At 42.8% G+C, this 15,285-nt stretch overlaps 1 protein-coding gene across 1 annotated transcript in view; it reads left to right on the top strand.

The window, feature by feature from the left end:
• The window catches only part of DTNBP1 (dystrobrevin binding protein 1), a 111,159-nt gene that overhangs the window by 21,846 nt on the left and 74,028 nt on the right, over positions 1–15,285 (top strand). The window contains exon 7 of the mRNA XM_075270849.1: positions 10,012–10,034. Within this exon, the coding sequence (XP_075126950.1) occupies positions 10,012–10,034 (23 nt within the window). The remainder of the gene's footprint in view (positions 1–10,011; positions 10,035–15,285) is intronic.

The following is a 15,285-nucleotide window of genomic DNA, read 5'->3' as shown; positions in this document are numbered from 1 at the left end:
AGTGCTAGGCTTGTGTTGTGTCTGCTGTAGAATTGCAGACAGATGGCAGAAAAGACTGCTTGATTTCTTAAAGGTTGCGGACATTGACTCCAAGCATAGAAGTAATTGCTTCTAAGCAAATTCAGGTAGATTCTATTTATTCCATGACACCGTTATGACATCTAAACAGTATGACCCATATTTCTTCTGATGGCAGATGTCTGCCAGTCACCAAACATGTGCGACTGTAGGGGATGTGATGAAAATAATTTTGTATATGTTTTATCAATCTGTGCAGCTTTTCATATACTGTGTGGAGCTTTTGGTCTGTCTGCCTTCTGACACCACTAGAGGGAGAGCTTAGGCACCTATTACACAGTGCAGTAAAACAGTTTGTGGATGTGCCCCACCTCCCCACTTAAAGCTGCTGAAGGCCAGTATTTTATTATTTAACCCTGCTGTTCTGTTCGGGTCAATATGACCCAAAATCATTTTTGAGACCCTGCAGATTTTTTAAAATGTGGATTTGAAACTAGTGGTTCCTTGACTTTTCCTCATTTGTGGAGCTCTACATTTTTTTTTTTGTTTTCTTTTGTTTACTTTTTGCTACATGCTGATTGTTACACTTGTACTGTTCGGGTCAATATGACCCGATAGCATTTTATACTGTTCTACAGGTCTCTGATTATTTCTTACTGCAAAAGTTATGGTTTTTTATGTGTTCTTCATCCCCAAATGTTGGTGGTTTCACTGTTCTTATCAGTAAGCAAGTAATTATCTAGTCTGTTTGTGAGAGAGGAGACTGGTTGTCTATCATTCAAAGGGTAAAAGTTTGTGGAATTGCGAAACCGGTCGCCACATATTTAGAGCTACAATGTGTCTTGAAAGTTTTCATGACATTTCGAGAGTACTGTGGTTTGATTCTAAAACAGATAGAATGGAAAGAAGAGCTAAAGATAAACTAGCCCCTAATAGAAATGTTTGGAATGAATGGGTAGAGATTCTACCAAAATTGTATAACAGTGGTGAAAATGTAACTGTTGATGAGCAACTGGTGGCATTCCGAGGTAGGTGCCCAGTCAGACAATATATACCAAGTAAGCCAGCAAAATATGGCATCAAGATCTGGACACTTTGCGACGGCAAAAGTTCATACGCTCTAAATGTTCAAGTGTATACAGGAAAAGCCCCTGATGAAAGACCTGAAAAAAATCAGGGTATGTGTGTTGTTCTAGATTTGATTCATGGACTAAAAGGACAAAATGTCACATGTGACAACTTTTTTACATCCTATCAACTAGGCCAGATGTTGAAGAAAAAACAACTTACCATGCTGGGTACTATGAGAAAAAACAAACCTGAACTACCGCAAGGTATCCTTAGCAAGAGAGAGGTCTACAGTTCTACTTTTTATTTTTCTGGAAATACAACTGTTGTTTCTTATGTTCCGAAAAAAACCATACAGGTAATTCTCATGAGCACAATGCACCATGACAATGCCGTAAGTGATAGAGAAGACAGAAAGCCTGACATTATTTTGGATTATAATGCCACAAAGGGAGCAGTTGATACTTTAGACCAAGTAATATCAACATATACATGCAAACGCAAAACCAATCGGTGGCCAATGATTTTATTTTATAACATACTGGATGTTTCTGCATACAATGCATTTGTCTTATGGAGAGAAATCGACCCTGATTGGAACCGGAATAAGCTGCATAAAAGAAGATTATTTCTTGAGGAATTGTGAAAATCCCTGGTGAGGCCATATATTGAGAGCAGAAAAGTGACCCCCAGAAGTGAGGGAGCAGCAGCCATTGTAAAAAGTGTCCAGCATGCTCAAGAAAGAGACTCCACATCCACGGCCTCCACCAGCACAGCTACCAGCAAACAAAGGAAGAGATGGAGCTTCTGTCCATCTTCCTGTGACAATAAGACTAATCTGACATGTGCTGGATGTTCAAAATATCTGTGTAAAGGACATGGGTCTTATTATTGTGCTCAGTGTAAAAACGCATGAACATGTTCAGTTTTTTATTTTTTCTTTCTAAAATGGTTGAAGTTTTTATGATTTTTCATTTGTCGATTTATAAAATTTGTTTTCAAAAAGATAAATTTCATGTTTTAGTAATAGTAATGTAAAGCTGCTTTATTATTTGTGTGCAGAATGTCAACAATCGAAGATAATTGCAAAAAGCCCGTGTAACCTTTTTAGGAAAAAAAATAAAAAAATAAAGTTTGAATTTAAGTTTTTCTTATGTTTATGATCAAACATGTTCACATAAAGTATTTGAATGAAAAAAGTATTCAAATAAAACAATTAGAGTAGCTAAAAATCAAGAATTAATAGGTCGGGTCATATTGACCCGGGAACAGTACAAGTGTATAGCAAATGCGAACAGAACAGCAGGGTTAAAGGGGTTTTCAGGATTTTTATATTGATGGTGTTCTTAGGATGACCTTTCCTAATCAGCTTGATGGCCAGGGTGGTAGCACTGTAAAAACACAGTGTATACACAGATCTGTATCATCAACAAGAGACCTGTGACCAACTCTGCTTCCTCTTTCAACAATAGAGCCACCTTAAATGGGTGCTGTTTTATCTTCTTGCCTATCTGCAGAATGGTAGATAACAACTAATTTCTAGGGGGTCTGTCTTCTGGGACCTTGTCAGTAATGGTAATGAGGGTTTTGAGTCCCTGTGTTGTAATAAAATGGCAGTTGCATGTATATAGATGCTCTATTCACTTCTATGGGATTGCCTTAGGTAGCCCAACAATGTACTTTTCTTCGGCAGTTTCATAGAGATTAATGCTGCCTCAGTGCACATATGCGACTGCTGCACAATTCAGAGGAATTCAGGACCCCACATTCTCATGACTTGTACACCCTCTCCAATCACACACTTTATCTCCTTTCCTGTGAATAGGGAATAATGTTCATTTATGGTAGAAACCCTTTAAGACATTAGACACAATACTCTTTATTAGTACTTTATATTCTGGAAAGTAACGATTTGCGGACAACATAGATCTGTCATACAATAGTATGCATTACCCCAAGCTTTTCTTGCATTAAAAAATAAATGTATTCTTTGTATTGAATTCTGCTGTACATGGTTGCATTGTGCAAATGTAAAATATATGCAGACTTGAATTTTTTATGGGGAAAAAAAAAATGAATGTGTCTCCACTAATGGCTACCTTCAGTGTAATAAAACTTCTTCTGTGTTGAACATCCCCCAAACTGGCTTTTACCTACTAATTTTATCCTGACCTAAAAGAAGAGATTGAGATGCTTTTAATTTCTGGTAAAATTAGACTCCATTTGTCTGCTTTAAGTACAGAACACTTGAGCTTTGTGGACAGGATTAGAACTGCCACAATAGTCTGCAGAGAGGCAGGAAGTGAGATAATTCCACTTTCTAGTACTCTTTGTCATTTCTTTGTTCTGCAAGTGAAAAATGCCAGATAATCCCTAAAGCATTTTTTTTTATATTCATCTATAGATGCCTTTCTTTGCCTGTTGCTCTGGCTTTTAATACAGTTTCCTTAATTACAACACTACATTTAATATTTTAGTACTGATAAATGTATAAATATATTTTTAGTTGGGAAGGGTAAGGGTTGTTAGCATTCTGCCTTGGACTGCGGCTCCTGAAAACCTCCCATTTCTCTGGAGGAGCTGGTTGTGCATTACTTTCTACAGTATAGTTTCCAATGCGCTCTGAAAGTCTAATACTTGGGGTGCTGAGGAACCCCTAATCTGTATGAGGTAGAATGTTTGTTTTATCCAGTGAAGATATTCATTTAAGGCTGAGGCCACACATGGCTAAAGCGAAGACTGGCTTCAAAAAGAAAAGGAACTACATTGAGTGGCCAAAAGTCATGGGAAGGTACCGGATACACTGTTAATAGAGCGGGGTCTCCCCTCCCCAGCCCTGATAACTGCAGCAAGACGACGAGGCATGGACTCCATGAGGTGTTAGAAGACTTCTAAAGGGATATTGATCCACACATTCTGCACTGCAGCTCACAGTTGGTCACGTGTAGTTGGCTCTGGGTCCATGGAGCGGACACTGGTATCCACAGCATCCTATAAATTCTCTGTGGGGGTTGAGACTAGGTGAGCGTGCAGGCCAATCGAGGGTCATGAGATCACTGGTGTGTTCATTAAGCCAGTCCCCTGCCAGCAACAAGTGATGACATGTTGCATTGTCCTGTTGGTACACAGCATCCCCATCAGGGAACTCCAACACCAGAAAGGGATGTAGATGGTCTGCCATAAGTTGCATGTATCGAGCACTGGTCATTGATCCCTGCACCCGGACAATTGGGCCCAATTGCAACCATGTGAACACGGCCCAGACCATGACGGAGCCACCTCTCACCTGGACACGTCCCTGTTGGCTTGCAGGATTCATGGCTTCATCGGGCATACACCACACTCTCACATGCCCATCATCTCTGTACAACTGGAACCATGATTCATCAGACCATGCCACCACTGGCCAGTGACGATGGTCGCGGGCCCTTGCTAGTCTTTGAGCTCTCAGCAAAGGGACATGGGTCAGGCGTTGACTGTTGAAGTCTATGCAGTGCAGTTCTAAGCATACAGTACTGGTGGAAATGGGGTCCTGGCACCCCACATCCAAATCGGTGGCGATTTCACCCACAGTAGACCGTCGAGAGCCCTGTACGACTTGCGGAGGTGACGTAACATCCATTCATCGAACACTCATGGTGGACCAGTGCGCAGGTTTATGCAGCTCCCAACTTTTGTCTCTGCGATATTGCAGGTCTACCTGAGACACTGTTGCCCTTGGAAACCCAAATTCCTGGGTAATCTCCAAAATGCTATGCGTCTTGCACCGATTATCATCCTAAGTTCAAAGTCACTTAACTCGTAACGTGCTGCCATGTTCACGAGACACCTGTCTGCATCAGACTGCTCAGATATCCTGGCGACACTAGCGCCATAGGCTATATCGTGTCACACTGAGCGTCATATCTGACACAACTGGCAGTGGGACATGCCTTCCCGAGACTTTTGGCCGCTGAGTGTATTAAGAAAGCACTTATACTGTGTTTCTCCTGTCTACCAGATCCACTTTTGGTTTTAGCTTAAAAATAAATATATATTTATTTATTTATTTTCCCCTCATCGTAAAAGAGTGCAAAGACGGGAGTAGGGAGGTCCAGGCTTTGTTGTAGACTGTCCTCTAAATCTCCGTATACATCAGCAACCAGTGGCGTAACTAGGAATGGCGGGGCCCCGTGGCGAACTTTTGACATGGGGCCCCCCTGACACCGAAGATCTTGACCGAGCCCCTCCTACGCATTCCTGCGCGCTCTATTATGACCAATAATGGCCCCTGCACACAGTATTATGTCCCATAGTGGTCCCTGCACACAGTATTATGTCCCTTAGAGGCCCCTGCACACAGTATTATGTCCCATAGTGGTCCCTGCACACAGTATTATGTCCCATAGTGGCCCCTGCACACAGTATTATGTCCCTTAGTGGCCACTGCACACAGTATTATGTCCCTTAGTGGCCCCTACAGGACTAAATACTGTCATGTCACCGCTGACCGCTATACCAGGACAAATTGTGGATAAAAAATCTGGTCATGTGCATTACAATTTAGTAACTCCATGTGCCTCATATTAATAGCAGTTAACCCCATCATCTCCCTCACATTAACCCCTGTCTGCCTCACCATAAGAGTTACTGATATGTGAGAGACATGGAGGTAATAATAAAATATCTTCATTACGATTACCCCCATATGTCTCACATATCAGTAACTCTTATGGTGAGGCACACAGGGGTTAATTTGAGGGACATGATGGGGTTAACTGCTATTAATATGAGGCACATGGAGTTACTAAAACACAAGTAATCCCCCCAAATGCCTGATAGTAATAAGTAACCCCAGTACGTACCTGTGTAGCTTCAGTTTCATTTTCCTGGAGCAGCTTCTTCCTCCAGTGCAGGACGGCAGGGATCAGCCCCGCCTCCTCCTCTCATTGGTTGGCAGAGGACAGCAGAGAAAGGGAGGGGGGAGAGAGGGAGAGCGTCCTGAAGCGCTGACAGGAGCCAGACCTGCAGCTCCTGTTTCTCAGCCGTTGCTGCAGCTTCGGGGCCCCCTGTTGGTGGAAAGTATTCCACCAACAGGGGGCCCCGATCATTATACTCGGGGGTCCGAAAAGACCTCCGAGAATAATGATAGCAGCGGTAGCAGCTGTCACCGGGCCCCTAATGTCCCGGGCCCTGTGGCAGCTGCTACCGCTGCTATGGTGGTAGTTACGCCACTGTCAGCAACGACTCCATCACAGATCTCCAGGGTGGACATCTGAGACTAAATTAATCTGCCAGCAGGGAGACAAAACCATTTGCCACTCACCACCTCTCAACTCATGTCACTGAGTCAGCGGTGTGTCAAAATGGCAATGAGTCATGTGGCTTCCAACGGGGAGTATATCTTGGATGATGAGCAGGAGGAATTGGACACCAGCTTCCACTGCATTTGGCTCAACTGCAAACGATTATGAGTAAATGGGTCAGAAAATTTGCACCTGGTATCCAAGAGAAGGAAGCTGCCATTATGTTGGAAACTCTGCACAGTATACAAACTGATGTTGTGGCCCATGGTGATAGTCTGGGTGAAGCAGAGCAGCGGATTTCATCCCTTGAAGACAATGTGGCGACAGCACAAACTAATATCAGAGAGCTGTTGGTGGACAATACTAAGATGGCCTATAAAGTTGATCTAGAAATCCACTCCCAGGGCAACAATCTGAGCTTGGTGGGGCTATCTGAGTCCCTACCAGCGAGTGCCCTATACCATATATGTTCTGTACAGCTGCTGATTGTGCTAGGCCTAGAACCACACAGAGTGGAGAGTTGGTCATTGCCTAGTCCCAGGATGGTCGCATCACAGAAAGGATTCAAAATGTATTTAAACTAGAATATTACAGAATGTATTTATGGCACAAATACTGGCAGACGATCAAAAATTGTTAAAGTTTGGTTGGGCTTTGACCCCTTCTTTCCACTCTAAGGCTGAGTTCACACGGAGTTATTTGATCAGGAAACTGACTCAAATTCCTCCTCCTAAAAACGCCTCACCATAGAACTGTACGGGGAGGTGTTTTTTGGAGGAGGAATTTGAGTCGGTTTCCTAACCAAAAAACTGTGTGAACTCAGCTTAATCGTATGTCATACAAATGCTGATATTTTGCAATGCATTAGTGATGAGACTTCCTGGGATTCATGATCCTTAGGGGGGTCTAATAAATACAAAATAACAAAATAAATAAAAAGTAGAAATTCAAATCACCCCCACCCCTTTCCATAGAATTCATATAAAATTTAAATAAATACTATGAAACATATACACATTTAGTCATCCTCGTGTCTGAAAACACCCTGGCTGCAAAATATATATAAAATTGCTGAACTGCCCATTCTTTGTTGTTTCGACTTTGGAAAAAAAATTAAATAAAAAGTGATCAAAGCAATATACATTCCCCAAAATGGTATAACTAAAATTTACACGCAAGAAAATGGCCCTGCAAAAAAAAAAAAAAGACACCCTATGCTACCCCACACACGGAAATAGAAAAAGGGTGCCAGAATATGGCGCCATTTTTTTTTTTTTTGCAAAGTTTGGAATAATTTTTTGGAAAATTTGGAATAATTAAAATTTTCAGGCAAAAAATGGTAAAATATTTAATGTATGGGAGTTGTAGTTTTGGAACAGCTGCAAGGCCACATTGCCAGGTGACCCTGCAGCTGTACGGGGATGTATTAGGGCGTTTTGTTTTTGTTTTTTTTGTGGGGCCAGGTGTATTTTTTAGTTATACCATTTTAGGAAATGTTTATTGCTTAGATCACCTTTTATTTAAATCAGAGGCAAAACGGTGAGAAAAACCCGGCGGTTTAGCACAGTAATGTTATACTTTTATATGTATTCTAGGGAAAGGAGGTGAACTTTTATTTATTTTATTTTTTACTATATTTTTTTAAGTGGTTTTTTTTTTTTTTTTTTTTTACTATTTTATTATCCCCCGCCTAGGGGGCTTGAACCTGCAATCATTTGATTGCAAGTTCCATAGACGGCAATACAAGTGTATTGCCGTCTATGGGAGATTCTATACATTACTATCGCGGAGTGTCATAGACCAGCCGCGATAGTAATATATATCTATGACAGGCCTGGGAGCCTTCATTAGGCTCCCAGCTGTCATCGGAACAGGTCGGCTCTTGCGGCCTCGCCGTGCAGGAGCCGGCCTGCATCACTAAAGGTATGGGGCCGGTGGGGACTGGCCCCGGGGCTAACTAACTGCCGGGACCTGCGGAGGAGGAGCGGATTTGCAGCATGGCCGCGCTACTGCCACCGCTGGTTTTCTTCAGCGGCAGGAGCGTGGCAATCTGCAGGCCCGGCAGCTAAGACAGTCCCCGGCATCTGCTGTAATAGACCGGCGGATGCCGGGGACTGTCTTAGCTGCCGGGGCCTGCCGATTGTCACGCTCCTGCCGCTGCAGAAAACCAGCGGTGGCAGTAGCGCGGCCATGCTGTAAATCCGCTCCTCCCCCCCACATTCGGACTATAAGACGCACCCTCATTTTCCTCCGAAATTTGGGGGGGAAAAAAGTGCGTCTTATAGTCCGAAAAATACAGTAATAATTGTTAAGGGGATAAGGTAAAGTAAAACTATGTAATCTTGATATCCCCGGAATCGTACCGAAACCTAGAGTACAGGAGACATGTAATTTTGGATGCACAGTGAACGTCATAAAAATGTAGCCCGTAAGAAAGTCGCACAAATGCACTTTTTCTCATTTCCCAATTCTGATATATAATTTACAGAATGTTTAGGTTTAGTATCCCGAATCAACCTGACAGGTTCTCTTTAGGGTGCATGCACACTGAGTAACGCCGGGCGTGTATGAGAGCCATACACGCCGGCATTACAGCAGACTGCCGAACACTTCCCATTCACTTCAATGGGAGCGCTCGTAACAGCGGCGTTTACGAGCGCTCCCATTGAAGTGAATGGGAAGTGTTCGGCAGCCCTGCTGTAACGCCGGCGTGTACGGCTCTCATACACGCCCGGCGTTACGTAGTGTGCATGCACCCTTAAACAGATGTATTTTGAGTAGTATAATACACTGATTTTAGATTTTCCTGTTTCCTTTTTTTTTTTGTTTTGTTTTTTCTTCACCAGGAACAGTGCCTGTTAGGGCTAGTTCACACGTGAACTGCCCGCGCGGGTTTTGACACAGAGAGAGACGCGGCGATCGCGGTCGCGGCTTTCACCTCCGCTGTTGGCTCAAATGAATGAGCCAACATGGAGGGTGCTGCAGCCGGGTGGAAGCCGTGCGGCGCAGCCCGCGCGGCTTCCGCCTGAAGAAAGAGCATGTCGCTTCTTTTCTCCGCTAGCAGCAGCCCGCCGCTAGCGGAGAAAAGAAACCCGGCGGTCTCCATAGACCACCATTATAAGGGGAGGTTTTGGACACGAAATCCGCTGTCAAAAACCTCCCCTTATACTCACGTGTGAACTAGCCCTTAGTTTGTTGTCTGGCAGCGAAGATCACCCACATAGAAGAATTGTGACATCAGGTTCACCCTAGTGCTATCGTCTTCATTGTTTGGGTCTGCCAGTGAAAACGAATGACAGAGTGCCAGACATTGGCGGCCCCCCTTGACTATAATGGGGTCCTCCGGATGTCTGCCATTTTAAAACTGATAGCAGAGGAGAAAAAAGTCCTACATACAGGACTCTTCTCTTCAACAATTTTAGGCACTTTCTATTAATCTGTGTACAATTGAGATTCGGGTTCCGGATGTGAACCTAGCCTTACAAGATTTCATGTTTTTATTTTGTCAGGTCCAGTTTGTCAATGGAGTCTTTGTCCTTGTATGGAATGTACATCCTGTCTGTCTTGAATAGTCCTAAATGTGTATGTATGTGGATATTGTGACCTGCGATTGTAAGATGGTTTTTGTGTTCTCTTACAGGAAAGAGCTGGAAAATGTAAAAGGTAAAGGATTTTCTATTCTTATATCTTAATTCTGAAGTCCATATTTGTGAATGGATGCTAGCTATGTTCTTGTTGCAAATACACAGAATACAAAATGTCTTGTTTTTAGTTTTTTCTGGCAAAAGTTTCTCAGACTGGAGGTACACTAAGGTTTTTTTTTTTTTTTTTTTTCTTTAAGGTTACCTAAGTTTTATTAAAAAGTTGAAATCTCTACACTGACAAGCAAAAGGGTAGCAATATTTTAAATTTTTGACTTTCAGGCTCCATATCTCACCATCCACTACATCTTCGAATGTGAGACTACCATCAATCTATAGATAATCATCTTGGCTATCTCATACATAAATTTGACTTGTAACTATTTAGCATATGATTAGTTATGCAGATTCTTCTCATGTAACTGTATTGTTACTGTTCTGCTTCTAAAAATCTAAATTTTAATTTTTATTATTTTGTTAGTGTTTTGTAAATCCACCTTTTGGCTTTCAGTGTTGCCGTAATCCCTTTAAGGTATGTTCTCTCAATCAGATTGAAGCATGTCTTGACCGAAATCTGATTCCAGGTTTCTTCTACACATTCCCAATATTGGTGCATACTGGTGGACTCATTTGGGTATGAAACAGCTTTTTCTTTAACTCTACCCAAAAGTATTTGATTGGGTTGAGGTCTGGGGACTGTTTTAAATGTAGATTGTGAGCCCCATATAGGGATCACAATGTACTTTTTATTTTTTTCCTATCAGTATGTCTTTGTAGAATGGGAGGAAATCCACACAAACATGGGGAGAACATACAAACTCCTTGCAGATGTTGTTCCTGGCGGGATACGAACCCCGGACTCCAGTGCTGCAAGGCTGCAGTGCTAACTACTGAGCAACCGTGTTGCCCCTTCACCTCTACTTCATTGTCATTGAACCATTTCTTTGCTAATCTCAACCTATACCTCAGGTCGTTGTCCTGCTGGAACACTGTTGTCCTTTTCATACTCACAGTACTGTATGAATTAACTCATCTTTTAGGATAATCGCATATGACTCAGCATTGAGACCACTGGTCAGGTATCCGACACCTTTGACTATGAAACAACCCCATATCATCAGGTTTCCTCCACCAAACTAGACAGTTCCTTCAATTTCTCAATCAGTTAGCCCCCTTTCCTCTTGTTTATTCCAGACCTATTTACACCCATCATAGTACAGTCTATTGACTTTCGTCTCATCACTCTAAATTGCCTGTTTCCAATATTTTACCGTCTACTTTTCGTACTTTTTTCGTAAACCCAATCTGATACTTCTTATGACTGTATTAAAGTTGAGGCTTCTTCACTTATTTCGGGCCACCAGACTTGTGTAACACGTGTCATACAGTGCTTGTATGGACGTTTGTGATCTCACTATTATGAAGCATACAAGCCAACTCCAGTGCTGTGTTTATTGTGCCAGAACTAATAGACCTTGTGAGGAGCCAACTTGTTGACGCCAATATTTTGCCTAGACATCCATCTCTTCGCTTTTCAATGGATGGATGGACTTTATTACTGTCATGGCACTCACATAATGCAGTGTGGCAATTTTCTTGGCTCAGAGGCCGCTATCAATGCGCTGAATGAGGCTGTTTCTCTTTTTTTCGGGAAATCTTCTTCATGGCTGATCCTAGATTTAAACCAGTGTCCTTTCGTTTGAGGATCAACCTAATAACACACTGAGCTATTAGGGAATGTCAGAACGGGTTGTAATTTATAGGGTACAAAAAAATTTCACCAACAAGAGCAAAACTATAACAATGCAGTTACATGACAATCTGTATAACTAATATGCTAAATAGCCAAGATGATTGTCTATAAAATGATGGTAGTCTCACATTCAAATCTGTAGTGGATGGTGAGATATGGAGCCTGAAAGTCAAAAGTTCAAAACATTCTTACCCTTTTGCTGATCACTTTACTTGGTGTCCTTTTAGTTTTTCTGCTGCTATTGTGTCCAATTTGGCCAAAACACTTTGTATACTCAAAAAAATAAAGGGAACACTTAAGGAACACAATGTAACTCCAAGCAACACTGATTGACAATCAGTTTCACATGCTGTTTTGCAAATGGAATAGACAACAGATGGAAATTATTGGCAATTATTGAGACGCACTCAATAAAGGAGTGGTTCTGCAGGTGGGGGCCACAGACCATATCTCAGGACCAATGCTTTCTGGCTGATGTTTTGGTCACTTTTGAATGTTGGTTGTGCTTTCACACTCATGGTATCATGAAACGGACTCTATAACCCACACAAGTGGCACAGGTAGTGCAGCTCATCCAGGATTTCACATCACTGCGAGCTGTGGCAAGAAAGTTTGCTGTGTCTGTCAGCGTAGTGTCCAGAGGCTGGAGACGCTACCAGGAGACAGGCCAGTACACCAGGAGATGTGGAGGGGGCCGTAGGAGGGCAACAACCCAGCAGCAGGACTGCTGCCTCCGCCTTTGTGCAAGGAGGAGCACTGCCAGAGCCCTGTAAAATTACCTCCAGCAGGCCACAAATTTGCATGTGTCTGCACAAACTATTAGAAACCGACTCCATGAGGATGGTTTTAGGGCCCGAGGTTCACAGATGCGGGTTGTGCTCACAGCCCAACAACGTGCAGAACACCAGGATTGGCAACTTCGCCACTGACGCCCTGTGTGCTTCACAGATGAATGCAGGTTCACGCTGAGCACATGTGACAGAGTCTGGAGACACTGTGGAGAGTGATCTGCTGCCTGCAACATCCTTCAGCATGACCGGTTTGGCAATGGATCAGTAGTGGTGTGGGGTAGCACTTCTTTGGAGGGCTGCACAGCCCTCCATGTGCTCGCCAGAGATAGCCTGACTGCCATTAGATACTGAGTTGAGATCCTCAGACCCTTGTGACACCATATGCTGGTGCAGTTGCCGCTGGGTTCCTCCTAATGCAGTATAATGCTAGAACTCATGTGCCTGGAGTGTCAGCAGTTAATTGCAAGATGAAGGCATTGAATCTATGGACTAGCCCACCCGTTCCCCAGACCTGAATCCGATTGAGCACATCTGGGACATCATATCTCACTCCATCCACCAACGTCACGTTGCACCACAGACTGTCAAGGAGTTGGCAGATGCTTTAGTCCAGGTCTGGGAGGAGATGCCTCAGGAGACTATCTGCAACCTCATCAGGAGCATGCCCAGGCGTTTTAGGGAGGTCATACAGGCATGTGGAGGCCATACAGGCATGTGAAGGCCACACACACTACTAAGCCTCATTTTGACATGTTTTAAAGGGGTATTCCCAAGTCGCCCAGTCACCAACTTGCGGGCTGTAAACTCTGTTCTCTTCCTGGTTTTCTCCGTAAATTGGTGAGCGGGGTTTCACTTGCTGTCTCACATGTAAGGCCAGTGGTGGGTCGCTTCTATGCTGATGGCCTTGCATGCCTGTGTGCTCCCTTATCAGCAAAATTCAATTAGCAGAGCTGATAACTGGAAAAGCAGGGAGATAAACAGCTCAGAAATACAAGCTGCTCTGAGAACTCTTCTTTTCCTCTCCTCCTGAGAGCAGGGAGCTATGTCACTTTTCCTGGGAGGAGAGATAAGATCATCCCATGGTTATTGAAACACAGTGTAAACAATGAAGTGATTAAATTAAGATAACAGCTGAACAAAGCAGTTTTACTAAGGCACTGTATTTAGGAAAAGTCTTGAATCCACATAAGCTAGCAATATAGATAGGATCCTTGAGATGGGACAACCCCCTTTAAGCTGTGTGCAATGTTGTGTTCTGCAACGGTCACTGAATGGTTAAAATCTATCAATAGTGCTACAAAAAGGCACAATGTAGCCTTGGTTTTACTAGTTGCTATATGAATTAGAAAGGAAGTCTGTATTGCAGCCATGACTTGTTATTGAGTACTGTTCCTTGCTGATTTCTTTGACAAGCGTATAGAGAAGAATTCCAGGATGTAAGCAAATGTTACCTGCAGTTCTTTGTGTATTGTATGTTTAATTGGTAATGCTTTTAGCCCACTTCTGTCTCAATGTTTAGATCCAGAGCATTCTTGATGGACCTTTTTGTTTGGGCACATTTTAAGAAGCGACTGTTCTTCTCTGTAAAACCTTCCTCTGCTGATATCTCCTTTAATTGCCTATGGTACATTAGAGCTGAGGAACTAGAGGCAATTACAGCCTAATTATGAGGAAAAGCCGGCTACCTCGAGCAGCTACAGATCTGTTCAGGTTGGTTTGTTGTCACTTGTAGTTGGATCTGCCTTTGTTTTCCTGCTGATTCTACTGGCCTATTGAAAATACATTTACTGAATTGTTCACAGTTTGCATTGGCTGTTTTTTTTTTTTTTTTTTTTTTTTTTTGTGATTTGAAAAATGGCTAATAGACGTCACAACATATGGATCTGAGTGACACAAGCCAGTGATGATTACATGCTATAAATATACCAGCATAGTATTTACTGAATGCCAAATCACGGTATAGTGTTTCGTCCACATTCAATAATTGCCAGCTTCCGTTCCATGGCTTTCTAGCTTTAGAATATACTTTATGCGAAAATAAAACCCTAAAAAAATAAATGATAAAAGCAAGAGGGAGATAAGATGCTATCCCACTGTTTGGAAGGCTAAAGCATTTGTTTTGCAGAAATGAATTTTATTTTTTTATTTTTTTTATAAATTAGTGATCATATCATTTATAACAGGTTTTGCTCTTGCACTTGAGACAAGTGGGTGGTACTTGGTAGGAGTGCAGATGGGCCACCAAATTTTGATATTATTTAACCCCTTCCTGACATCCGCCGTACTATTACGGTGGATGGCAGGTGATTAACTATGGCGGCCGCCGGGTGTTACGGGGGCCGGTGTCACGTTGCTACGACAGCTGGGAGCCTTCACATAGCAGCTGTGAAGGCTCTCCGGTCTGTCATTCTATTTCTTCTATGGTGGCTGTTAACACTTGAGGCCGCCCGGGCACAAACTAAGTTCGTTACTCCGCTCCTAAAACTTGTTCATTAACGTTGTCGTACCTCTGATGAAGCTGTCTGTTTAGGCAGACAGCAGAAACGCTTTAGGAACAATTTATTGTGTGCATGGGTTCCTGAATTGAAATTATAGTTGACCCAAGTTAGCTTCCTACCCCCAGTGTACAATCACCCACTTAAAGAAGGACTTACGACTCTGTATGCATGGGTTCCAGATTTTGCATCATATCAGATAGCCCTAGCAAGTGTCCTATCTTTAGGGTAGAA

Source organism: Leptodactylus fuscus, chromosome 4 (assembly GCF_031893055.1).
Source record: "Leptodactylus fuscus isolate aLepFus1 chromosome 4, aLepFus1.hap2, whole genome shotgun sequence".
In the NCBI taxonomy this organism is placed as follows: domain Eukaryota; kingdom Metazoa; phylum Chordata; class Amphibia; order Anura; family Leptodactylidae; genus Leptodactylus; species Leptodactylus fuscus.
Note: the sequence above shows the minus strand (reverse complement) of the source record. Positions and strands in the feature narration are given on the sequence as shown.